Source organism: Kryptolebias marmoratus, linkage group LG24 (genome assembly GCF_001649575.2).
Source record: "Kryptolebias marmoratus isolate JLee-2015 linkage group LG24, ASM164957v2, whole genome shotgun sequence".
Classification (NCBI taxonomy): Eukaryota; Metazoa; Chordata; class Actinopteri; order Cyprinodontiformes; family Rivulidae; genus Kryptolebias; species Kryptolebias marmoratus.
The window spans coordinates 15,902,017-15,928,621 of NC_051453.1; the positions used below are offsets into that span (position 1 = coordinate 15,902,017).

General features: G+C 40.8%; 3 protein-coding genes across 6 annotated transcripts in view; 1 reads left to right on the plus strand and 2 right to left on the minus strand.

The window, feature by feature from the left end:
• Positions 1-4,399, plus strand: part of serbp1a (SERPINE1 mRNA binding protein 1a) — a 5,314-nt gene extending 915 nt beyond the window's left edge. Inside the window, exons 2-9 of one of the 2 annotated variants that reach the window (XM_017407392.3) lie at positions 818-1,001; positions 1,600-1,740; positions 1,874-1,945; positions 2,062-2,136; positions 2,238-2,409; positions 2,604-2,648; positions 2,742-2,915; positions 3,085-4,399. In XM_017407392.3, the coding sequence (XP_017262881.1) occupies positions 818-1,001; positions 1,600-1,740; positions 1,874-1,945; positions 2,062-2,136; positions 2,238-2,409; positions 2,604-2,648; positions 2,742-2,915; positions 3,085-3,141 (920 nt within the window). In that variant the 3' untranslated portion in view covers positions 3,142-4,399. The remainder of the gene's footprint in view (positions 1-817; positions 1,002-1,599; positions 1,741-1,873; positions 1,946-2,061; positions 2,137-2,237; positions 2,410-2,603; positions 2,649-2,741; positions 2,916-3,084) is intronic. The other variant, XM_017407393.3, reaches the window with a different exon arrangement.
• A 1,385-nt stretch (positions 4,400-5,784) lies between these two features.
• On the minus strand, positions 5,785-17,558 carry il12rb2 (interleukin 12 receptor, beta 2a). The gene is made up of 16 exons (XM_017407125.3): positions 17,369-17,558; positions 17,042-17,166; positions 16,326-16,604; positions 15,743-15,866; positions 15,434-15,624; positions 14,700-14,845; positions 14,198-14,336; positions 12,327-12,397; positions 11,069-11,273; positions 10,005-10,181; positions 9,819-9,920; positions 9,554-9,709; positions 8,490-8,621; positions 8,017-8,113; positions 6,918-7,005; positions 5,785-6,838 (listed from the first exon to the last, which is right to left on the minus strand). Exons 2-16 carry the CDS (start codon positions 17,097-17,099, stop codon positions 6,371-6,373), a joined length of 2,433 nt encoding a protein of 810 aa, XP_017262614.1. The 5' UTR covers positions 17,100-17,166; positions 17,369-17,558; the 3' UTR covers positions 5,785-6,370.
• A 179-nt stretch (positions 17,559-17,737) lies between these two features.
• Positions 17,738-26,605, minus strand: part of il23r (interleukin 23 receptor) — an 18,146-nt gene continuing 9,278 nt past the window's right edge. For all 3 annotated transcript variants that reach the window (XM_017406836.3, XM_017406839.3, XM_017406835.3), the window contains exons 14-17: positions 22,734-22,874; positions 22,490-22,577; positions 21,974-22,064; positions 17,738-21,253 (exon numbers count right to left, since the gene is read on the minus strand). In XM_017406836.3, coding sequence (XP_017262325.1) covers positions 20,621-21,253; positions 21,974-22,064; positions 22,490-22,577; positions 22,734-22,874 — 953 coding nt within the window. In that variant the 3' untranslated portion in view covers positions 17,738-20,620. The remainder of the gene's footprint in view (positions 21,254-21,973; positions 22,065-22,489; positions 22,578-22,733; positions 22,875-26,605) is intronic.

Sequence of the window (26,605 nt, forward strand, 5' to 3'; positions counted from 1 at the left end):
GGGGGGGGGGGGGGGGGGTAAAAAAAAAAACCGGACTGTGTCGTTTTGTTTTGGCGGATTTATCTCCAGACGACGTGGAGCTGCACCGCTCTCGTGGAGATAAAAAACCTCGTGGCTGCGTTCGCGTGGGGCGTGTTAAAACCACAGCCTACACACACACACTCACTTCCCATTGGCGCACATGAATCACTCCGCACGCTTTCGGCGCACACTTCAGAGCGCGCTTTAAAGCAGAAATTAACCCCTAAATGTGAATATAACCTGCAAAGGCTGCAGCAAAGTGTACATTCAGGCCGACCTGCGTCAGGTTAAAATGACGTGATTTCCGCTCAGAAGTTATTTTTTTTCCCCCACTTCAGTCACGTCAGCCTGAAAAGTAGGCTCATATGTGTTAGCTTGAGAGATAAGACAGGTGCAGCGGGTGGCGCAAACAGTTGCTGCTGTGAAGTTAGTGGAGATCTATTTTGGTGTCTGGTGGTTTAGTCAATGGGTGGGACTTGTTTCTGACAGGGCTGCTGGCTCCGTGTCAAGCATGGTAAAATACTGGGTCAGGAATAATTACAAATAGACCCCTGGAGTCGACTTGAAAATGCTCTTATTTGACAAATAAGTATCAATCTTATTGAGAAATCGGTCTCGCAGATTTCCTGATGTGCTGCTCCGAATCATCGAACTGGCTGTGTCAATTAAACATTAATTGGGGTTTTTTTTCCGCTCTACTTACACAGAACAATAATCTTCTTTTTCTGGCTCGTCGGTCGGGCCTGATTTACCAGTGTCGCTGGTCATCTAATCGCCCCGCTGTGGTCAATTGTAGGTGCTGGTATGAGAAGAATGGGCAGGAAGCCAGAGGGAGAGGGCTCCAGACCTCAGGGCGGTCAGGGAGAGGGCCGCCCCCCTGCAGACAGACGGCCCGTGGACAGGCGGCCACCTCGCCGCTTCGAGAGGCCTGCCGGCGACGCTGGAGAGAAACCCGAGGGCGGTGAATTCTCAGTGGAAAAGTGAGTCCTGTTTCAATTTAACAGCGGCAGTGTTTACAGGGAGGGCGAGAATGAATGTAGTGGTGTTTTTTTTGCCTTCACATGAAGCTGAAACTGTTTATTAACAGATAGGAGAGCAAACTGTTTGAGATTTACACCAGAAAAGGTGATTTCAAAATGTCTGAACAGTTCTTTTAATTAATGAACATGAAGAAAATCCTTACCTGAACTCCTCTTCAAGTCCAGCTCATGACTTCACACTTCTAGTTTATTCTGATGCTTCCTGTTAACAAGGACTTCTTTAAATACAAACCCCAAAAAGCAATTGGACACTAGTTTGTGAATATTTTAAAGCGTTTAAAAAATTGAGATTTCCCTCTGAGCTTTGTTGAGACCAGAAGTGTAAATAAAGCGATCAGATATTACAATAGATCTGCTGCTGATGAAAACCAGCTGGACGTTAGACGAGTGTTTACCTACAAATTCAGCATCTGTCTTTTGCTGCACCCAAGTGGCGAAGAACATTTAATTTTAAGAAGCATGTTTCAAGATTTGCGTGTTTAAAAGTCACAATCCGTTTACTGCTAATCGTTCCACTTCGTGTTTGCTCTTTCTTCAGGCCCGTTGCTGACCGGCCAATGAGGGGGCGCGGTGGCGGCAGGGGAGGCCGTGGAGGGAGAGGACGCGGCATGGGTCGTAGCGACGGCTTCGATTCCAGAGGAAAACGTGAATTTGACAGACATAGTGGCAGTGACCGATCGTAAGTGCTGCTTTCAGTGTAAAATGATATTAACTAGGTGCTACCAAAATCCTATGGCTGTGCTTTAATTCAGTAAATGTTTTAGAATTGCGACAAAACCAGATTTAAAAAAAAATATATATTTTTGTTTTAGTACTCTGAAAGGTGAGGACAAGCGCGGTGGAGGTGGATCTCACAACTGGGGCACCGTCAAGGATGAACTAAAGTGAGTACTTGCATGTAAAAAAGAAAAGAAAAGAAGCATTTTTTTCCAGTTCACAATAATAGTTTGAAAGGCGTCGGGTTAAAGTCCTGCTGTGTTTCTTTTTCCCTTCCTTCCAGTGAGCTTGACCAATCTAACGTTACCGAGGAGAACCCTGAAGGAGAGGAGCATCCTCCTGCTGACTCTGAGAACAAGTAAGAGACCTCTCCGCTTACATCTCTCACCGTGATTACAGTCAACCTGTCCTCACAGCGCTGTGATGCTGATGTTAACATCTATCTGTGTTGATGTGTTGAAGGGAGAATGAGGTGGAGGAACCGAAGGAAGAAGGTCCCAAGGAGATGACTCTGGATGAGTGGAAGGCCATGCAGGACAAAGAAAGGGCCAAGGTGGACTTCAACATCCGAAAGGCCAACGAGGGAGCTGATTGGAACAAAGGATTTGTGTTGCACAAGTCCAAGGCTGAAGTAAGTCAAAACTTACGCAATCACTGAACTTAGTGTAGATGTTAGTGTTGTGCAGAAACTCTGTCACCTGTTTCCCTCTTTATGTATTGTTTTTTTTTCATAACCAATTAAAGCCTAAAGAATAAGGTTTAGTATTTAAGTTAAAATGTTCTGTATGTTGTTAAAGTATTTATTGCTGTTATTTACTTTTACAGCAGGAAAAGAAAGGTGATCTGACTGAGGATGTTGAGGAGCCTAAGGTAAAAGCTTGAATAATAAATGTAACAAATGGGCAAAAAATGTGAAAACACGAGCTGATAATCTGAAGTACAACTTCCCTTTTTGTAATTCAGGGCGAAGAGGATCACCACTTCCGGAAGCCAGCCAATGACATTACCTCCCAGTTGGAGATAAACTTCGGAGATCTGGGCCGTCCTGGCCGCGGACGTGGTGGACCACGCGGTGGCCGGGGAGGGCGCGGCCGAGGCGATGCCCCTAGGCCGTCCCGTGGAGGAAGGACTGACAGGGTACGTAATCTGGAGCCAAAATTATCTTCTGTTATTTGGGTTTATTTTCATACCTGCTTTCAATGTACAACAAAGAAGCTACCAGTATAAGTTTTATTCTTATATCATGTTTGGCCATTTTCTCTGGGTTCCTTCCTAATTCCTGCCTGTTTCTCACCTTTCCTTGTAGTCATCTGCGTCTGTGCCGAACGTGGATGACCCTGAGGCCTTCCCAGCCCTGGCTTAAGCTCCGGCTGTAAACCCTCAGGCCTACAGGAGCCCCCCAAGCACCTCCACTACGAGGCTTGCATGTTCCTGGATCCTTCAGCAAAGTGAAATGATGGAGAAGACTGTCATAGCTATGACACTCAATGTGAGGACTGAGTTTTATCCAGTAAAAACAAAACAAAGATAAAAAAAAGCAGAAATTAACAAAAAAAAACATAAAAAGAAAAGGACTTCTTGCTACTCTGGAGCAACTTGTTGGTAGAGGTTTTGTACTTTGAAACAAAGTAGCAGGGATGTTTTCATACAGTATTTTTTTCAGAGGTTATGCATTGTCCATTAAAAAAGTTTTGTAATTGCTGCTTGAAAATATGCATTTTAAAATGTAAGCTGAAGAATATCTTTTTTTTTTTTTTTTTTGGCGTGGTGAGTGCTGTTGCTTGTTTGCTTTAAAATGGGCGCTGTGGAGCTCCAACCCGAGCTGTGCCACACGAGGCATTTCTGATGAAGTTACAGCTTCACTCATCGAGATTTGTTTTGTTTTCCTTTAGCACTGATATGTTTTATATTTTATACAGAAGGTCTATTCTTGTATGATCTTCATCCTATAAATTTTAGCTATTTTCATACATTCTTTCAGAGACTGTTTCACCTGGGGGCACATAGGACACCGATCTCATTAGGAAATGCTGCCTACGTTTAAATGCATACATAAAAAGCTACCTGAATCAGATTTTATTCTTTTGAACTAAAATGTTAGGTACATTTGGTCATTTTGGTGGAACACTGTTTCTAACGCGATATTTGATCCTGAGATGTTTGTCGAATGGATCGATTTAATGCTAAAAGCTTGTGTCCATGTGTCAGGTTTTTTTTTTCCCTCGCTCATTTCATCTTCGGTAAGCATTTGTATGTCAGTCAATGCCTTTTATTTAACCTTCAGAGTGAAAATGAGAGGATGTGTTTTTCTGCACAGCTGAGATGTAGCTGAAGACCCCTGGAAGCCCTCAGAGCCTCTCCGTTTACACGCTCAACCCAGCATCCTTCCACAGATCCAAACCCAACTCAGCTCTGCCTCGGTTTGTCTCAGCGGTTTGTTCTGTGCTGATATTTTTCTCGACTTTTGACTTGCTCTGTAGTTTCCACAGTGGAACCACTGCATAATTGCTCTGAAAGAAATACGGTTGTCCATTGTGTGGAACAACTGAAGTGCTCTGCAAATGTGTGAATTCCAGCCCTGCTATTAGACCTCTGTCGATAAATAAAGGTGGTCGACAAATTTTTTTGCACTGTCAATTTTTATTTTTGTCTCCATTAGGCGTGGCGTTTGTGGCTTCAGGAGGTTTTGTTGTTTCGAAGTTTACACACGTTTCCTCGTTACTGGTTTCTAGTGAAGTTTCTGTTCGTGTCCTCGATGACTGAAGAAACAGCTCTGCCCCAATGTGGCCCCAGCAGAGTCCAAAAGAAAGAGAAGTGTTTAAAAATATATTCCAAAAATCAAAATCCAACTCTTAACTAGAGCTGCAGCTTGTCCAGTACACACTTTGTAAAAGCAATAAGGATCTTTGGTCGTGGGGTTCTGTGGAAAGGTGAACAACAGTCCTGCCTGTGTTAGATACCTGTTGGAAGCTCAATTTGAATTATATTTCATTTTGTCCAAATTAACAAACTAATGGCTAATAGTCCAAGCAATGCCAAGAACAAAGTGGATTGCCGCTGTTTTATAACTGCTCTTATCTCAAAAAATGTGAGTGCTGCCATCTAAATATTTACATACTTATATTTACAGTTGCAATAAATTCTGTGGTTATTTGGAAGCACAAAACAGCAGCAGCAGCTAGCTGTAGCACACCTGGTTCATTATGTGGCTCCTCTTGTACTGTATTTCTGCCAAAATAATTGTTTCATGTGAAATAAAGTCAACATTGAAGGCAGCAGCAATCCATTTGGGCTTTGGGCCCACTCAGACTAGCCGTTAGCTCGTCAGTCAGGTCAGTATTTATTGTTTCTCCAGGCTGAGGTTCAAAGACTTATCAGCAGGGAAGATATTAAACAGTTGAGTCGGCTGTTTCTTTAACATGTCTTGTAATACTGAAAGTTGCTTTAAGAAGATAGGAAAGCGAAACAAAACCTAACTCTGTGACACACGACACTGAGCTGGACCAGGAAATGTTCCTCACCACGAGGCAGGTCGGTTCACGGATTCTGGCTTTCCACCAGAAACCATCTGATCTATTATTGTCTGCCACCTGAAGCCGAGGGACAATAATGTTTTTGTCCACATGTGTTTGTACGTGTTGGTTTGTCTGTAGTATTATCAAACTAGCTCCTAAACCATTGGACAAATTCAAAATGGCTGCCACAGCTAATCTATCTTAGAAAACCAAGAAATGTCTCCTAACTCCTCAGTTAGCTAAAATTGAGTGTGGTAGTAGCTGAACGTAATCTCCGATTTCAAGTGCTAACTGATATCTGTTCTTAAAACTTTGTTAGCAAAATATCTCATGAACCATTTAGTGGACCTTAATGAAACGTCTAAACATTAGTTAAAACATTAATTATTTTAAGGCCTGAAAGTCCAAATAAAATAAAATTTGTAGTAATGACCCTCCAGCCCCCCATAGTTTGAGAGCAAGGGTCTTATAATAATTATCAAGCCAACAAATTGATTTTGTCACGTTATATTGTTATTTCTCAGGCCTTTCAGGTCACTTTTAATGTCGCTGCATAACACATGATAGCAAACATTTTCTGTTTTACTCAGAGAAATCAAAAGTTGCACTTGAACAATTAAACATCCTTGTTTGTGAAGATGAGGTAAGATTGAGGTAGGATGAAAGCATTGGACATTATACAAAAAAAAGTCAAGGAGTACACATTAGAAAGGCTTTTTAAACATGACATATGACTGTTTAAAATGTAATTATAGGTAAAAGCAGATCTAAATGCTAAAATCCATGGCAGGCAATGAGGAAGGTTTAAAATCCTCTGTTCAAACAGGTAAAAGAAGTTTAATCCTTCAGTCTTAGTGTGTTCATAGCCGTTCTAAAGGGAAACATTTGTAATGCACGAAAGGATTTCTGCAAAAGTTCTTGGTGATTCCATTAAGCAAAGAGGTAGTTCATGCACATCTCAGCTCGGAGCTCAACCTGAAATAAATAAAACACTGAAATCTGCTTCGCTTTCAGTCGTCGGATCCCCTGTTCGCCGTGACTTTAAAAAAAAAAAAGGAGTTTATTTCTCTGACAAGTTCAGGCTTCAGAGTCACAGTAAACGTTCTGAAAGAAGTCGCCGCAGTCGATCTTTACGGCGTCCAGCGTGAGCTTCCCTCCCAGCTCCAGGGGCTCCATGAAGATGTTGAGGCTGGGGAAGAAGTGCATCGGCTCCTCCTCCTCCTCTTGACTGTCCAAGTTCCCCGGCCCGTGGGACGAGATGTAGCCGACGGTGGTGCTCGTGTCCAGCGAGGCCTGCGTGTGGTCGGAGCTGTCCGAGTCGTGCGAGAAGCTCTTGATGTAGGTGGTCAGGGCGGGGTACAGCAGCGTGGTCAGCTCCGTCTCCGGGTTCAGGCTGGTCGGAGAGGGAAGACGTGACGAGACGTCCGTGGGGATGTACGTGTCGCAGCGCTGCTTGAAAATCTCCTCCACGTTCACCAGGATGGTCTCGTCCTCCTTATCAGTTAAACCGGCGTTACCAGGCGGCAGCTGCAGGATCATCTTGCCCTGATTGGAGGGGAAACACTTGTTCAAATAAAGAAGAGTGGGAGTTTGATCATTTATTGACGTTCCACACAGCACTTACCTTATCTTTGGTGCACTCCTTGGCCCACTTGCTGTTTGCAGGATCTGGCACAACATCAGGAATGAGGCAGGAGAAAAACTGCCTGAACCTGAGGGTGGCAAACTGGTGAGCAGCGGTGCATGGAAACTGTTCTTATCACACCAAAGCCAACATTTCTTCTAACAAGAAATTCTGAACTCAGCACAAAAAGTAAAGAAACTTGTGTTTGGTCGATCATTTTCTTTTTGTTGCAACAACACCTCTTGACACCAAATCTGAAACAACTGGAAAGCTTGTTTATTTCCTCTGAAAAGGTGCCTCATTTGTAAGGAAAATGCATTTATGAGTTAAACAGCAGAGTTGAATATGTGGGTTGTGTCCTTGAATAACTTGTCAATACTTCTCTACGATGTCTACCAGATTATTCTGCTGTTGACTCATGAGCTTCAGGTACTCCAGGTGCTGACAATCAGGTGCCTGACTGTCCACGCTCCACACTCTGGGACCAAACTCTATCCTCTAAGACAGGGCATTCTTGGTCCTCCAGGGCCACTATCCTGCATGTTTTTCTTGTTTCCCTGCTCCAACACACCTGATTCAGTGGTTAAATTACCTTTTCATGTTCTGCAAAAGGCCTGCTAATCACCCATTGATTTATGATGAGGCGCCGGGCTGTGTATGGTTCTTCCACATGCTACCGAGGCCTCTATTTGTTAAATAAATAAGTGCCAATATGTCTTTTTTTTCTTAATACTTCAATCATCCAATCCAATATTCGACACCAAACTGGCTGTTTGGCAGAAAAGATTTGTCGAGTTTTTCATGGACTCAACCCACATACTCAACTCTGCTGCTCAGCCTACAAATGCATATTCTTTACAAATGTGGCACCATTTAAGAGGAAATAAACAGGCTTTTCCAGCGATACAAGATTTAGTGCCAATAAGTATAGTTACAACAAAGAAATAATCAATCAAACCCAGATTTTCTTACTTTCTGTGCTAAATTTGTCGTTTTCATCAGATGTGAGGTGTTCAACATTCAAATAGCACCTTTTGCATGATAAAAACCACAGTAGAAAAAGTAAAACAAATACACCTAATATAAATGAAATGCGTACCTCTGCTTCACTGCTGAGCTCTTCCACAGAAAAAAAGGAAACAGCACCATCAGGGCAGCAAACACACACATTAGCAGGGGGGACAGCTGGGTGTCCTCTGCAACAGAGACAATAAAACACAGACATGTAATACAATGAAAACACTCGACTCTTAGAGAAATAAAATACAATTAAAGGCCAAGCGTTCGTTAAAGGGATCCCCAATGTTGTTTTTTTTTTTTTTCCGTGGTTAAAGAATTTCAGCCAGTAACTTCTTTAGGATTTATTTAATCTAATTTTTTCAGCAGAACTGAAGTTTGGTAGGTGCGTTTTTTTAGTTACCGCTGTCTGAAGTAAAAGTTTAAACTCAGGACAATGAGAGCATCTCTTACTTTCTGCAAAAGGTAAGCTAGCATATTTCCTCAAATAACAAAATATTCCTTTATTATTGTTTTAGTAATACTTACATATGCGTGTATATAAAGGTCGCTCACCTACGATGTAGAACTTGATCTTTTGGTTTGCAGGTCCTTCTCCTTTGGCAGTTGAAGCGCTCATCCACAGACTGTAGAGAGCCGGGGACAGACCTTTGATCACGTACGTCTTCTCTGATGCTCTGACAGAGTCTGAAAATGTGTTCACACGCAGCAGTAAAGTTACTTATCCAAGCATTTGTCTGCAAACAACAAACTATGTGCACAAAAAAGGAAACTAGACACGGTTGTTTATAGTTATGTTTGATCTGCATTCACAGTTTTATTAGGAAAACCTTTATTTTCTGTCATTTTTCTCTGAGGGTTTTATCACCTGCTGCCATGAAAGGTGGGTGATCATGTAATTGCCTATTGGTTTTTCAGCAAATTACTTCATGAACCACTGGAAGGATTTTGTTGAAACTCTCAGAAGGCAATCATCGGGGGAACATCCACAACTGATGAACTTTCAGAGTCAATTTGATTCAAGATGGCCACCGGCTAGTAGGTATCAGCAAACACAAAAATGACTATTACGCCGTCAATTTTCCAGATATTGAGCTAATATTTGGTGTGCTAATAGCTGAAACTTATCCCCAACACATACTCTCTGCACTAACAAATTGTCTAAGATCTTTGTATAAAATTCTGGCATGTAAAGAGTCAGACGATAGGATTAGCGTATCGATATACTACGTTCATTCAAAAATAAAGCGTTTATTAAAAACAGAACAAAACTGTGCATACTGCCACTTTTCTGTTCATAAATAAGGCACTCCTAAATAAAACACTGGGTCATCAACACTTAAGTAAACCAGGCAGAGAGCTGTGTGCTGACAAGCTTTCAACCACAATGTTTTTAAGCCGACACCACATCCTCTTCACACACAAGCCTGCAGGGCACACATGTTGTTGTTGTTGTTGTAAGTAGCTTTGTTTTCTTTTTAAACATTAAAGTGGTCTGTGTAGTGTGAAATGGCAAAATAGTGTAAGCAAAACAAAAAAGTTGAGAAACTATTAAAAGTCTAAACATCTGCCTAGGTTTTTGACCAGTCTGTAACGACATAAATGAAATAATCTCTTACAGAGCTTCCGGTTTGTTCGGTTGTTCTTGTGATTCTCCAGGTAGATGGTGTAGCCGGTGATGCAGCCCCTGCGCTGAGCCCTGGGAAGCTCCTTCCAAGTGATTATCACTTTGTCTCCAGTCACGTTTTCTTTGACTTCTGGACCAATTTCTGGAACTGCAGAACCATAAAACATGGCTAAATGCGACACATCGACTCCTTGAGAGCAGCACTGGTTTGCATTACAACCTGGTTGTAAATGCTGATGTACAGCTGAGCTCCATACCCGACTCCAAAGCGGCGACTTGTTCAAATCTGCTCCTGCTCACCGAGCTCTCGTGGTAAAGGGCGTACACTGCTCCTTCGTAGCACTCCCATTGCTTCAAGCCTGCGTTACAAACAGAACGTAGACATGTTACAGAAGTGATCCACCTGTCCTGATCATCTCTGGGTCTGGACTCTAAAGTCCCACCTGTGAGGACCACACGGGTGTAGTTTTGCTCCAGTCTGACCCATTTGAGCTCCTCCAACATGAGGCCCTCTGGGAACCACTCCACCACATACGCAGTGGCTGCAGTGTCAGGTTTTGTCCAGGAGATGGCGATGGTGGAGTTGATCGCTGTTGCTCTCACATCTAGAAGGGGCTCGGCTGCAAAAGAGGAAATCATGTAAAGTGATCTTACTAACGTGACTTAAACTGCCCGCATGTGGAGATGTAGTTACAGGACTTTGTGGCACAGACACTAAGAAGAAGGGGATCAGTGGGGTCATCTTTCTTGTTGCTAACTTGAATACTGATAATTCCTGTTTTGGGTTTTTTTTTGTATCAAGGGGCAATGATGTTTTTTTGCCCATGTATGTGTGTGTGTGTTCATTTGACTGTAGCGTTAGCAAAATATCTCATGAATCAGCAGACGGATCCAGTAATCACTGATTGTTCATCTGCAACTGATTAACTTTTGGAAATAACCCCATTCAATATGGCTGCCCCGGCAAAACACCCTTAAATGGCTACAACTCAACCATTTTTACAGATATTGAGCTAAAAATGCTCAAGTAGCTGAGAGTCATCCTCATACATACATACACTAAACTATCACACAAGACCATTTTTTAAAACTTTGCCATGAAATATTGGAGTCAAATCTGAATGTTAGCAAAATATCCTAAACTACTGGACAAATTTTACTGAAACTCCCAGAGAGTAATCCCTGCATATACACTTGCAACTGATTAACTTTTAGACTCAACCCAATTAAGCTAATCTGCACTGTCCAACACAAAAATGGCTATAATTTTGTCAATTTTTACAGATACTAAGCTAAAGTTTGGCGTGGTAGCAGCTGAAGCTCATCCCCAACGCATTCTCTGAGCACTAGCACGTCTTGTGAGATCTCACAATTCACAAGGTTTGACCAAAACAGTTGTAGCTCGGCCCCGTCTCAGTACAAGTTGAGATTTTAGTTTAAAAATTCCAGCACAAAAGGTGGCGGCTGATCGGCATTAATTCAAGGAATGCTAGACCTTTGAATTCACCTTTGTTCTGGTGGGTTGTTATTTTGGCAGGCGGTGAGAAGCCCTTGGAGTTACGAGCCTGGACCGTCACTTCACAGTCTGCACAGAAGGGGACTGAACAGCTCTTAACATCGGCGCTGACATTTGCGCTGACCGTCAGGTTTCGGCTGTAAACTTTGATCTTATACTCCACAATCCTCCCACTGGAGATGGACATTTTGGCCTCCTGGAACAGTGAGAAAAGTAAAATAAAGTCAGCTCTTTTTTTTACATCTTCACTTCAGTTGGCAGCTGAAGGATGCAGAACATAAAGCAAAAGGAAGTGATTACGTTAAACATGGATTCACAGGTTGCTCGAGATCAACCGCACCACAAGATGAGTGTGTAAGACACCTAATTTCTGTTCAGCTCCTCTTTTTCTTGTAAACTGAAACTGTGGTGTCTACTGTCAGGTTTCAGTTACCTCTGAGTGTGTGTGTGTGTGTGTGCGTGTGTATGGCATGTAGGTGAGCTTGTGTGTATGTGGTCGATGGTGAGAATGTGAGCGACGAAATGCGAAGTGGTCAAAGATTGACCTTTAACTCGTGCAGAACGAAGCAGAGAAGCAGAAAAATAAGAAAGCGTTGCTGTAGCTACAACAGACAGGCTAACACAAACAGAAACGATGAAAAGGGAACGCTGGGTGTGCTCTTACATTCACAGAGTGTTACATGCGTTAGAGTTTGAATCATGGTGAAGGATTATGCTCAGAGTGTGCACCGTTTGGAAACGTTTAGGACTAGCTGTTAATCAGGTTAAAGTTATGTGTTTTCAATCATTTTCTTATATTTGTTTGAGAATGTCATGGTATAACCAAAGGAAAAAACAAGATGCCGATGCTCATCAGGCTGGAAACAAATACTGAATCATTTCTACAGAGTTTAAATAGTGCAGGAAACTTTTAATAATCGCTATTATTTTGCAGGTGTGGGCAACCAACAATGATTATTAAAGGAGCTAAGTGTGTAATACTGTCAACTAAATGGGCCAAAGAAGTCTTGTGTAACTTTAAAAGCAAATAAAACTTTTTTTTTGTCACACTGGTGTTCAAGAAATTTCAAGCAGAGGGGCCAGTTTTACGCTGTAAGTTAGCCTAAAGGTTTAGATTAAAAGGTTTCAGGTAACGTTAGGAGCAAATGTGAGAGGAATCTTAGAAAGATTTAAAGTGATCCGGAAACCGAAGTCATCGCAGCGTTATAAAGAGCCACTGAGAAGTTAAAAAAAGCACAGATTTACTTACTTTCCAGTAGATTTTCATGGATTTAAAATCCGGTGCAGGAGCAAACCACACATCCAGAGCTTGAGCTGGAGCTTAAAATCAAAGGAACAATAAAAAGATTATTTTCTGTTTGTTTGTTTTTTTTGTCTTTACAGTTTTTATTCTTACTAATTAACTGATCTAAAATACCATTACTGGACTTTTTGAAACATATTACCAACAGATAAAGTCATATAAATGACATGTAAACATAAAATATAGATATGACATTATGGAAACCAACTTGCTTTTGCGAAGAATATTTTTTTAAAAGTGGATCTTTGAGCAATATCTAAAAAAACCGCTGTTTTTGTGCATGTAATATACAAACAGGAAGGCTTATTTTTACACCATCAGCATCGTTTGACACCCCTCCACCCTCTCGTTTGTGTAAAATACCAGCAGATGTTCCCAGATGTGAGCACTCCACCTCCTGCCAACGCTGATCTGCTGCATTTTTTTTGTATTTACAGTAATTTACTGAAATTTTTAGACAACAGCACAGGATATATTTTTTAACAGTTTAAGCCCAACAGTTACACACAGCATAGTAAGTTGATTTATTTCCCCTTATTTGGTGTTTTTTTTTTTTTTTTAAGTACTAACAGCAAGAGACAGTTTTGGTAATACTGCTGTGCTGATTAATTTAAGTACAGTTAAGCAGCAGCTTAGACTATTCAGATTATTTTATTGTTAGTATTGTTTTTACCCACCACCATTAAAGGCAGACGACCTGTGTGTATCTTTGTCTGCCTGTTAGTAAAATATCTCATGGTTTACTGGACATATTTTATTGAAACTCTCAGACGGTAATTACTGGATGTGCATCTACAACTGATTACCTTTTGGAGTAAACTCAGTGTAAGATGGCTGCCACAGCCAATCAACCTTAACGAACACAAACTCATTTAATGTTTAAGATATTGAACTAAAATTTCCCACGGTAGTAGCTGAGAGTCAGCTGTGTAAGGCTATGGGTGACGTGCATTCCCTCAAGGAGTGCCAATTTCAAATGAAATTATACACATTTCACTTCTGTGCTATTTTAATTAAGCAACAATTGTTTAAATTCTGATATAAACTAAATTAGTGAATATACCAACTACAGTATTCAAATTAGTGCCTCACAATAACGGCATTGGTATGAAAAAACAAACATTTTTAATAATAGAAAAAAAACAACAAACCTTTGTTTACTGCATGATATTAATTTTCTTGCTGCAAGTTTCAACTATAAAAATAAGTCTATTTAAAAATTGCCCTCAATAAACCAAGTGGCGTTGTCATAAAAGTGAATACAATAATCAGACCGGTGTTAAGAAAGTGTCTGATAAGCGCTCAAAGAACGAAATCTTGACAATGACCCTAAAACAGAAACGCCTTCAACCTTCTCACCTTTGTTATCTTTTGCTGTAAGTGGAAACTGATGATCTGTCACAGTTGCACATTCATAGCTTACATATACATGTAAAGACACCTGCATATCTTTGCACCATCAGGACTACAGATATGCAAAGACATTTCCTATAAAGCACCATTTTCCACTTTACCGCCTCTCTGAGCTCGCCGTTTAGCCTAAAAGAGAATGCGTTTAAAGCCATTCGCAGGAGAAATGTTACAAAATCTCAGCTAAGAAACCGTACACATTATCTGTAAAAGTGGTTTTGTTTTCAACACAAAACACTTGTTTCGCTGGTTGCTAGGCACGTAACATGCAGCCAGTGGTGAGCTGGCAGCCGCCTCAAAAAAAACCCATCTGATAACTGTTTCTGATAAAGGCCTGCAGAGGTTAGACTGTAGACGGAATGAGTGGTGCTTCTGATTTAAAACATACAGTAAAAGTAGGGCCTCACCTTCCTCTTGAGTCCAGCTGGAAACGTTCGAGCTCCATGGACTCCACAGGCCGGTGCTGAATTTGGACCGCGCTCTGAAGTGATACAACCTGTACGGCTCCAGAGACCAGATGTTCTGGGACGAATTCATCGGCACAACCTGCAGGTGATTTAAGCACAAATGCTTTTTAAGGCGTTTTTCACTCACACATCAATAATAAAAGTCAAAGTTTGACCTTTTCGGCTCGCTTTAATGGGGTCGCGTTGACGAGCGGCAGTTAAAAACGCATAAAACAGCATAAAAGAACAAAGTTCAGCTTGACGCTGGTGTGCCATTGTAATTTCACTTCTTCGCACATCACTCATATCTGCCTCCAGCTCTGAATCAGCAGAGGAGCAGGCGTGAGCTGATCGTCAACTAACTCTACAGCTTCAAAGATTTTAAGCTATTTTTTTATTTCTGCATCTCATTGGAAGCCCTAAAGGTCACCTCAATCAGTCTTGGAGAGTGCAAACTTCTTACAGAGTCAGGATGAGTCGTCCACTGCTGCTGCTGCTCGGCTCTGTACTGGATCTGCAGGTTCTGAGTCTCCGCAGGCTGCCTCTCTTTGATGATGCACTTCCTGGAAGAGCACTCAGGCTGGCTAAGAACAGGCGTCGATGGCATCACTGCTCGGATCGGCGCAAAGTGCCGGGACAAATCACAAACAAAGGTCACGAGCAGTGTTTACAGGATATGGCTGCACAAATTGACTGATATGGTAGCTATCAACTGGAGAAGGATGTGGAGGCTAATCATCTCAATCTGAACGATTTGAGCAAATAGTTGATTCAAATTCTGTTTCAGATATCATCATCCTGTTATGGAAAATAAGATTCACTGACAGGATGCTGATAGGTCTTTGGAGATGTCCTGTTTAGTGGAACAGACCTGTCATATTTGCAGTTCGATGTTCGGACATGATGCCTTCAAAGTGACACAGCCTTGCAGTTATGATAAACCTGGAGGTGTTGTTATTTGTATATTTTACTGATAAGCTTTGTTTAAACGAGCACTCTGACAATCTGCAGTTAGACAGATTCTGCTGCTTGGATCTGGGATGTTCTGCTTGACATATCTTTTGGAATAAATTGATAAAAAAAAATCAACCAGCTAGGTTTTCTTGTCTCCCTGAACGTTTTGTCACGACAATTTAGTGGCAGCGGTGGGATGGAATGAGAAGCCCAAGCAGAAGCAGCACAAACGCAACTACTTACCGATGTCACTGACTGTGTAGTTCACAACGGAGGACTCGGCAGAGCCCAGAGCATTTTGGGCTTGGACCCAAACCGAGATGCTCCGAACCGATCTGGGCAAACTGAAAGTAGCTGATGGGGTCTCAGTTCCTTTACTGGACACGCTGTATAACACAGGCCCTTCGGTGTGGTTTCCAGATACAGTTCTCACCCTGAAAACCACAAAAAACGTTTCAGTTCAAAAATCTATAAGTGCAAACACATTTCGTACATGTCTAAATATTGCCGATGAGTGAAACAGGGAGGAAATTAAATAATACTGTGACTCACCGCAGCACGAAGTGATCCTGAAGATAAGTGTCTCGTCCTCTGTCCCAAGTGCAGTTCACAACGCCACTCTCGTCTTTTAGGATTTTATAGATGCATGACAGGTTTTTTGGTTGATCCGGTGGATCTGGACACCAAAGAATACAGATAAGTGGGGTATAAACACTAACCAAAAGGTTTTCACACAAATTGCACTATCAGAATTTGATTTAATCTGGAAAAATAAAATAAAAAATCCTAAAGAAAACTAATAAAAAACACGTTTGTCAGCACTGTTTGGTAGTTTGTTTTGGGGAAACAAGCGTCTTGCTGCATGCGTTAAAACCAAGTCACACCTCTGTCATTAGATTTCAAAAAAGAGCATTCGCTAAGAAATGAAAGCAGAACTAAATGTTCTTTTTTAACAGCTCTAAACATTGTAAAAGGTCAACAAACCCTTGAAGAAAAGCAAGCTCAGTTTTAAACGAACATCCTTTGAAAATCAGCAATAGAGCTGCTGGCTCTGAATAAACTATCAGGGCGTCACAGAAGCTTTTGCAGTAAACTGGTTTCAGTTAATCTGCATGAACCAAAAGCTCTCTCTTACAGCCAGGTGAGATGTCCAGTCCACAGGGGTCCAGTGAGTGACAGTGAGAGTTCGACTCATGCTTGTTGCAGCTGCAGCTGTACGTCCGTTTCTCTGTTATCGTCTCCACATTAAGGTAGATGGTTGTAGAATTGAACTGTTTGGGGCTCAGCGGGGTGTCGGGGTCATCGCTGTACATGGAGCCCTTGCACTTGCAGTTAAAGTTGCAGTACACCTCAAAACTGGACCCCAGCTGCACCACAGACCCAGCACTGGACCAGAACACGCAGGAGTTGTCAGCTGGAAGACGAAATAAGGTCTATGAGTCACTCTTAGGGCACATAAAAGCAGCTTACGGGCAAACATGGACACACACACACAAATATATAATGTATATATAAATAAAACTGTTATTTTGACTTCGTATATATATATATATATATATATATATATATATATATATATATAGGGTAGACAGGAAAATTTTATTCTCATTTGACGTCAGACAGTGTGAAAAAAATGCATATGTGTTGCTTATGTAGTGTAAGTTGACTTCGTATATATATATATATATATATATATATATATATATATATATATGAAGTCAAAATAACAGTTTTATTTAAAGGAACACAAAGATGCGCACCAAAATCTGACGCTCAGCTCCAAAGGTTGTGAGAAAAAGCAAGAGTCCAACAAGTCAAAAGTGCAACTTGGGGACATAATTTTGAGCTTACCGCAGATGTGCACGGCCAGCAAGGTGAGCGTGAGCACAATGAACCATGGCAGGAACATTGTTGAAAAGAGTCACCAGAAAACTGCATATATGCGTCTCACATCTCCGCGGGGACTGTCAGTTCCCCTTAAGACAAACACAAAGCCATTTAGTCCACTCATTTGTTGTTAAGACGTCTGTTTTAAGACAAGTTCAGCGAAGCCATTTGGGTTTACTTGTAACAAATCGATTGCAAGTATTTGTGTTTATAGTAGCCTACATGTTTTAAACCGGGCCACGCGCCATTACGCAGCCGCTCACCATCAAACATCCCAGCCCTTCAACTCACCGAAGCGTTACATCCCAGCATCAGGTCGACGTTTAATTTCCTCCTGGAGTTTGTGAAGCTTTATTCGAGACTGGTTCTGGTTCTGTTACATCTTCCGGTCCACAGGCTGACTGCTCTCTGACGGCTGCCGCCTCTGCTGAAGTGACAAAACTCTACCAACTGCGATGTGTCACAGTTTACCAGTGACGCCACGAACACACACACACACACACACACACACACACTGATCACACCCAGCCTGCCAAACATTTGACTATCAGACTAGTTTACGTGTGTAAATTGAACTCTGAAATATGCAGAAAGGTTGAGTAGCTCATAAAGATTCTTATGTTCATTGGCTCAAATAAAAAAAAATCCCTCACCACAATATAGTTTTTAAATTTGCTTTATTCTCCAAAACATGATAATTATTGCTTTAAAATATTAATAAAAAACACCCTTACAGACAATCAAATTGACCTTTATTTCCTCATGTAAGAAGTGTTTTCTGCTTATAAGGTTAATTCTTCACGTTTCTGTTTCAATAATACACAAAGTTTAAAACCCGAAAAGAAAGGAGCACAAGATCTCAGAAGATTGTTCATCCTCACATTTTCCACACGCCTCATGTCTGTCGCAGTTACAATCACGTCCACATGTGGTGCAATTTGGGACTTTCCCCCTCAAAGCTGCACAGGCAGCTACATTCAGTCACAGGCCTGGGGATCAAAATGAATGAAAAGCAGCATTAACAGTGTCGCATCTGCACAAATGCTTCTTTAATGTACTCTTCTAAGTTGTAAATAATAAAGAAGGAAGTGAGAGAACTCTCAGGAAGTGGAGCTGCAGGTGGTGCATGTCTGAGTATTACTGAGGGTTGAGGAGCACATTGCTGTACCAACCACTGCCTGTAACAGGGGAACCCCCTAACTGAAATGTCTGGGTGTGTTTTGGAATAATTTTACACTTCATGCCACTTCACTGGTCTCAAAACATAACAGGTAACGGAGGCCACAGCTCAGCATTAAAATGACACCTACACAGTACAACTTATGTTTCTAAATGTGTCTTTATATTAGACAGGCAAAAGGGACTTTTTAAATTAGAAATAATATGTACTACATATAGACTATTACTTGTAAGCATTGATTTGGTTATAATGACAAAGTCGTGTATAAACTGCTCAATAAAGGGCTGCCAGGGTTTGAGCATTTATTCTGACTGGCGACTTTTCTTTTACAATATAATCCAAGTTTGGCGTTTTTTGTTATTTTTAAACTCATAGGCACTAATGCACCCCCATACCATCAGAGAGGCAGGTTTTAAAACTGTGTGCTGATAACAGGCTGGATGGTTTAGTCATGTTTTGGTGTTTGTGGTTTCCAAACAGAATTACAAATTTTGATTTCTCTGACCACAACAGTTTTCCAATTTGGCTCGGTTCAGGAGCTTTAGCCCAGAGAAGACAGCAGCGTTTCTGGATGGTGTTCACATAAAAGCTTCTTCTTTGTATGACAGAGCTTTAACCTGTGTTTGTGGATGGTACAGTGAGCTGTGTCTTCAGACAGTGATGTGTGGAAGTGTTCCTGAGTTCACGCAGTGATGTCCAGAACAGAATCAGACCTGGTTTTAATGCAGTTCAGTCTGAGGGCCCAGAGATCACAAGTATCCAGTTCTGACTTTCAGTCTCATTGTTTGAGCTCAGAGATTTCTCCAGAATCCGGAAATATTTTGATAATATTATAACCTGTAGATGATGGGATATTTAAAGTCTTCTCAATTTTTGGCTGAGGAACATTATTCTGTAATTGCTCCAATACTGCAGTGAACCTCTGCCCGTCTTTACTTCTGAGAGATTCAGCCTCTCTAAAATGCTCTTTTTATACCCAGTCCTCTTAATGACCTGTTGACAATTAGCCTAATTAGCTGCTACTTATTTGTACCCCTTACTTTTACAGTTTTTTGTTGCCTCTGTTCCAACTTTTTTGAGATTAGTTTTGCTTTTTCCAAAAACCTGGTACAATTTCTCAGTTTAAACATTTAACATGTTTACTAGGTTCCATTGTGAGATATGCAAATCATTGCATTCTGTTTTTATTCACATTTTACGCAACATCCCATGTTTTTCAGAATCAGGGTTGTATGACAGTCCTGCTGGAAGTGCCTCAGGCGACACCAGAAGTGCTACAGCTAGCAGCTGCCGCCACGATTAGCTCTCACAACTAACCTTATACTTCTGAGTAAATGTTGTAAAGCTTTAATAGTCGACTCCTAAAAACATCAAAATGAATATCATTGTCAACGTACATTACCAGCAGTTCCCAAATTTGTAGCTGGGGCTCGGTTAAACATCAGGTTTGGGTCTTGAGATGATTTCCAGTAACAAATTTGAGTTTTAAACTGATACTAATAACATTATTGCTATAGTTGTTTTACGAGATAAAATATTAAGCTGTAAATAAGTAAAATTAGTCTAATGTTTGTTGTTGACATGTCTGATTATTTTACCCAAACATAGTCAGCGTCATGAGTCTATTTTGTGGGTCGGTAGCTGAAAAGTTTGGAAACAAATCAGAGCTTACGAAGTAAATTTTGTACTTCTTTTAATGCTTCCGGCCTCCTTCCAAACGTCCTGCACGTAGTTTAGTCAAAGCTCTGTTTGCTCAAACTAATAAAACTAATAAGAACTGCTGCTTGAAACGCAAATTAGAGACACTTCACATGTTTTACGCTAACAGTAAGCATGCTGGGAATGTGAATAAAAGTAAAAAAACACTAACTATTACAGTATACATGTATTTCAGTTCATTTTGGAGCGCCTGGCAAAGAGATCTCTCAACACGCTTTCCTTCATATCCTTAAAATGAAAGCTCATCACATATTATACACCAGTGACTTTAATAATAATAGAAAAAGAAAACAGCAGTTGCTTTGGTGTCCAAATATATGTAGAGTAATTTACTTTATAATGTATTTAGGAGACTGATGAGTGAGCTGTGACAATATCTATTTTCAGTCAATTCATAATCTTCAGCAAACACTGACCAAACAAGACAAAGATCTGAAGAATCACACAAAGTTAAGATCTGGGCTCATGTTGTACACACATTCACCCCTCACATACAGGATTTATCTAGTAGCATGACATTTAAACAAAGTCAACACAGACAGATGTGCTATTGCTTAATAAAATTAAAGATTTTTGTTTCTGAAAGTGGTGCTTTTATAATGCTTTTTTGAAACTTGGTTCAGTAGTGCAGTTTCTTTCCCATTTTACTCTTGTGTGCTCAGACAAGACACCTGAGGGAAATAACCGTCATTCTGTGTTGTTTCATCGAGACACTGAGATAAGCAAGGGTCGTCTGTGTCCAGAGTTATTCCACAGTCCTGCTGCAGGTCCAGAGAGAGGACGTTTGTCCCCACGTCCTCCTTAGTCCCTCTCATCTCCTGAAAGAAGACTGTATTCAAGACGTTAGTTTCAACACTTTTAGGCCATAAAAGGTCATCAATGGAGCCGAGCGTTAGCCCCTGGGACGAATCAGAGTAATCCACATCCACGTTTGACAACAAGCCCCCCAGTAATCCCTCCAACACATCTGAGCGCCCATCTTCCTCTGCATTTGCTGGATCGTTCCTCAGGTCCTCCTCTGCATTGTTCACCTCCTCCTCCTCCAGAGGAACCAGGGTAGCAATCTGAGGTTTGTAGCTGGCATGTTCAGCCAGCATCGCCCTGGTATCTGACACTGATAAAGCGGTCTCTGCCACGGCCTGTCCTGATCCAGTCTGGGACTCTTCGCTGTGGATGATGGGGTACACTTCATCCCTCTCCTCTGAGGAGACCACGAGGATCGGGGAGAGGGGAGGGTCGCTGTAGTTGGGCCAGAATAATGTCTCGCTTCTGTCGTCCTGGACAAAGAAACACTCATTATATAACAGCCTAAGAATGCACATCACCACCTTTCATGCCAGACTTTTAAAGAAATATCACCATATGATGAAAACAGACAGAGTTATAGTGTGACCTTAGCAGTTATATCTGCTGCTACCACACTAAATCTTAGCTCAATGTCTGTAAAATTGACTAAGGTATAGCCTTTTTTGTGTTGGCTAAGGTAATTAGCCATCTTGAGCTAAGGTGACTCCAAAGGTCAGTCAGTTATAGGTAAACATCCAATGATTATTTCCTGAGACTTTCATTAAAACCCATCGAGTGGTTCATGAGATATTTCACTAACACACAGAGTTGACACCAACAGTCAAAGTTTTAGGCAAAACTATTGTGCAACGTGCAGTTCCCATAGCTTGTGTTGGGGATGATATTCAGCTTCTACCACAACAAACTTTAGCCCAGTATCTGCAAAAATGTCTGAATAATAGCCATTTGTGTGTCTCCTAAGGTCAGTTGGCTGTGGCGACCATCCTGAATTGGGTTGACTCCAAAAGTTAATCAGTCTTGACAAACATCCAATGATTACTTTCTAAGGGTTTCTTTAAAATCCATCCAATGGTTTGTGAAATATTTTGCTGATGGTACAGACAAACATGCACAAACACAGGTAAAATCATCAAAAATAACCAATAAGTAATCCATCGTTACAGGTTAAGTGATCAATATTTAGTCTGCACCTCCAGCAGTCGGATGGCATTACTGCGTCCTGGTTTGGGCAGGTTTTCAACAAGCCATTCAGGTCCCCAGGATATACATTTCTCTTTTATCCTGCAACAAAACGAGAATAAAGATTTGAGTGTAACAGTTTCAATATTAAAAACAGGCTCGTTTTATCTGTGGTTCATAAAAAGAAAAGAAAACAAGCAAAAGCAAACCTAACCGTGCATTTATTAACAACATTACCAACAATGATATTACAACTTTAGTATTTCCATAGATAACAGATTCATAATGGGGTTTAGGTTTCGGTTCATGTAAATTAAGTGGGTTACTACTCATGCTGTGGTGGGGCATTTCACAAAAAATCAACCACAGTGGCGTCCATCTTTATTACTGAGAAAACAAAACTTATGAACGTTCGAAAAAGCGAGAACATCATTTTCGCCGTTATGTTTCGTTTAAGCGTCTGTTTGGACGATTAACACTTTGCATGGAACAACATGAGTTTTATTATTATTTTTTATTAATATTACCGTTTCCTCACACAGCTCCAGCACATCAGGTTGACTACAATCACTATGAAGATGGTAACTGTGAACACAACCACGATCACCAGGCCGACTAAAGGGGACAAAAGGGGACAAAAGGGGACAAAAGGGAAAAGACACAATTAAATCTTGACTGAGTTTAGCTGAAGTAAAAAAAAAAATCAAAAGATGAGGTTTAAGCAAGTTATTTGGAGGTTAGATGTGAGAAAAAGTGCAGCAGATGATGGACCTGCAGGAGCAGCAGGCTGAGAGGAGACCCGTCTCCCTCGTGGTCCTTCTCCTGCAGAGTTGGACGCAGTCAGCTGTAGAACCAGAGCTCCTTCTGGACAGTCCAGCCACGTCTCTCCTGGACCAGATCCAGGTACGACCTCTGCAGAGAAAGAAACGAGAAATAGCTTTCTTTTGCTATTGCAGCACAGTGACTGATTCTTTTGGCTGATAGGCTTTAAAAGCTGCCATCAGGCAAGAAAACAAAACAAAACAAAAAAACGCCATGCTGTATTTGTTTTCGCAAAAAGTCACAAGTCACTGAACCTGCGCTGCTTGACTTCAGGCGTCATAATGAAACTAGAGACCACTGTTGCTAATGAACCATAGAGAATAGGTTTAATCAGCAAATAAAACTGATCTGAAGACCGGGAATAAACACAAGTCTGCATTTTGATTGAAATAGTTTGACACAAAGTCAACCAACATATAGAAACAGAAACCTTTTATTTTGGTTCAAGAAAACCCCTTTTTTTTAAAAGTATCTTGGAGTGAAGAAGACAAATTTTAAATTTAGTGTCTTTTCTAAAGATCCTACCCACAATTTTGTCCACAGGCTGTATTTTGCTGCATTTGCGCACCACTATAAAGGATGGGTGATCATGTAATTGCCGGTGCACATGTGCTCATATGTTTGTCAGCAAAATATCTCCTGATCTGGTCGATGGATTTTAGTGAAACTCTCAGAAAGTAAACATTGGGTGTGCATCTACAACTAATTAAACTTTTGGAGTCAACCTGATTCAAAATGGCCACCACAGCTAACTGATTCCAGCAAACACAGAAACGACTTCAACCATGTCAAATGTACAGATACTGAGCTAAACGTTGGTGTGGTGGTAGTTGAGATTCATCCTCAACACATAATCTGAGCACTAAGAGATCTGAACTGATCATCATGTCTTGAGTTGAAAATCCGGAAACCTGCTCAAGTTTTCTAACCTTAGTTGAACGAGGCAGGGCAGATTAAGAACCATTTCTTATTGACAACTGTGGCCTGACAAAAGGCAAAGCCTCTTGAAAGAGAGAGGAAGAAGGAAAAATAGAAAAAGGAACAAACAGTATAAACACTACATTAAGTAAACATGTTAACAGAGGTGTTTACAAGTTCTCAGTCAGAGACAAACTGGCCGAGTAGCAGCAGCATTTGTCTTTAAAGTTTTAGCTGTCCTTTGTGTGTGTGTGTGTGTGTGTGTGTGTGGGGGGGGGGGGGNGGGGGCACGACACTTTAATTCTCATTTATTTCTCTGCGGTGATCATATCTGGATCGGGCCCAAGAGAGACATGAGGTTTTGAAACCTCATCTAGTCAGCAATTATAACGATGTTCGGACCAATAAAAGCAGCAGCTCGGATAAATAAAGAAGCAGCTCGGGTGCAGCAGTCTTCTGCACTTGACCGGGTGTGCTTCAGTGGCTCTTTGTGCACATAAAACATTGTGAGTTTTAGTTCGAAGAAGAGCCTGTGCTTTGCAGAGAGCTATGGAAGGTCACAGCTCGAGAGAGGAAAAAAACAAAACAAAGCAAACCTGCTTTGAGTATAGATTAATGTTCATCACCATGACCAAAGCGTACCCGAAACACTGCTTCACACTGAAGAAAAGAACTGTAAGAGAACATGAGTAATTTTGTGTGAAACCTCAACCAAAGTGCCATGAAGAGAAACAATAGTACTGGGTGTACATGTGACACTTTAGAAAGAGGAAAAGGTAAGACCTGAGGTGCTCTCACACTCCACTTCCACAAATAGCATCGAAGCAGGCTAGTCAGTAACAGCCTTTATCGACAAACACATGTGTGTGTGTGTGCATGGAGTCACATGACTTCCTGTTTGTGGTCAGAGCCAGTTCTAGAAAACTCTAAAGATGCAAAGAAAGTGATGACAACTCGCGTTCAAGACTTTAGTTTCTTCTCAGCGGGACAAACTTCCAGTTAAATGTTCAGAACGTTTCAGGAGAGACGCAAAAAGTCACGTAAAACTGCAGGAAGGGGCAACATTTGATGGTAGTGTCTGTTGTTCTGCTGCCTCCTCCGTCCCCCTCTGTTTCACACAGCAATAAATCACAATAAATCAATCATCTTTGTTTGGCTTTCACCACGTTACGGGAAGTCAGAGCTGAAAAACCCTGCTGATGCAGTGAAACCTTGAGGGAGGGGAGTATCAATGGAATGCTGCGTGCACGCTTTCCATTATGTAACTGTGCCGAGGTGCAGCATATACGCGTAGTACTGCATGTGTACGTTACCATATGTGGGCACACAGGTAATATAGAAAAGCTTGGTTAGAACAAGGTGAAGTACGAACACGGTGTTACAGAAGAACCAGGAGGGGGCAGGACTGATGATGAAGAACAAGAATCGCCCTGCAAAGCTGCATTTCCTCCAAACTATTACATCAAATGAACACGTTTGAATCAGTCAGTTCAGTCATTAATTAAACAAAACAGCTAAACAGTACAGACAGATTCATTTCAAACTGCAAACTATATTTAATTTCTTTTTTTAGCTTTTACTGTCTGTGGAAAATTTTTAAACATAAGCAAGTCTCTTAGTAAATCAGGGGATAGTAGCTGCCCAAAAGAAAGAGATGATTTTAACTTCAAATGCTTTCTGTGAAAATCATCTAACAGAGATAGTTTTTAGATCTATAATCTTCGATGAGTGCAGTGAAATTAAATACATATTTTTTTTTCTTTTGGCTCAGATTTTTGTGTCAGTAATTAGTAAGTTTGATAGGCAGGTTTTACCCTGAAATCTAAAGGTTGGAAGGGGATGAATTTATTGTATTTTCACTTCAGATGAATCTCTTGTCTGAATTAAAACTTCTGTAGAGCATTAAAAACATCTTTATGTCATAAGGATGGTGCTAAAAAGGTATTTGGTCTTACAAATAATGACAAGAAAAGAAAGCATGTTGAAATATGAAGCCTTTACCTAAACGTTTCAATAAAATACGGACAGTTTTCTGTCTTTTGGACAAATTCATATAAAAATCTTTCTAAATGTCATTTGGATATTTCACTTTTTTATTCTCTTTTGAAGCTGGAGAAACTTATTTTAAAATGATTAATAATGTTGATCCTTGTTTTGAGTTTCTAAGCTGAAGATTGACATCTGAGGGAAACAACATCAAATTATAGATTTTTAAATTCAAGTTTCTTTTCACATCAACATTATTTTTTTTTAACACTTTTATTTTTTCCTGTTTTCACAAAAACTGACAACCCACTATGTTAGAATACAAACATGTAAAACTCAGAGTAATTATTTAAAACATTATATATTTTGTTATAGCTGTACACCCCAGTGACGTGCGGTGAGGTTCATGGTTGGTGAGGCACTGAGAGTCAGATTTACAAATATATAAATCCAAAAGGGTAGCTTATTCAAATGGCTACTGGTTATTTCATATCTCATCAGCGTTCTTCACACACACTCTCTCTCTCTCTCTCTCTCTCCGTCTCCAACTCACTCACTCACACACGCTTGCGCGCGCACACACGCGCGCACACGCACACATTGTAGTATTAAGGATAAGATAAGAAAAAAATGTTACAATTACCGTTTTGGCAGTCTGATGGAGCAAAACAAAACTTAACGACTGGCAGCAGTGCATGTGACTGTCACTCGCCTCTGCATGAAAGGACAGCAGCAACTATGGGGCACCGTTTGTAAAGGAGCTTGTGCAANAAAATTCATGCCTAAATTTTGTCACATTTAGCTTCTGCTAAAAATTCATGCCTAAATTTTGTCACATTTAGCTTCTGCTAAAAATTCATGCCTAAATTTTGTCACATTTAGCTTCAAACACTGTTTAAAAATGTAGTGTTGATTTT

Excerpts from the sequence above, each read along its gene's own strand:
- il12rb2 (XM_017407125.3), bottom strand. The coding sequence starts at position 17,099 with ATGTTCCTGCCATGGTTCATTGTGCTCACGCTCACCTTGCTGGCCGTG. Across the intron at positions 15,867-16,325 it reads ACTGGACATCTCACCTGGCT|ATCCACCGGATCAACCAAAA; the intron begins GTAAGAGAGAGC and ends TTTGGTGTCCAG. Across the intron at positions 14,846-15,433 it reads CTACACAGTCAGTGACATCG|TGATGCCATCGACGCCTGTT; the intron begins GTAAGTAGTTGC and ends CGATCCGAGCAG.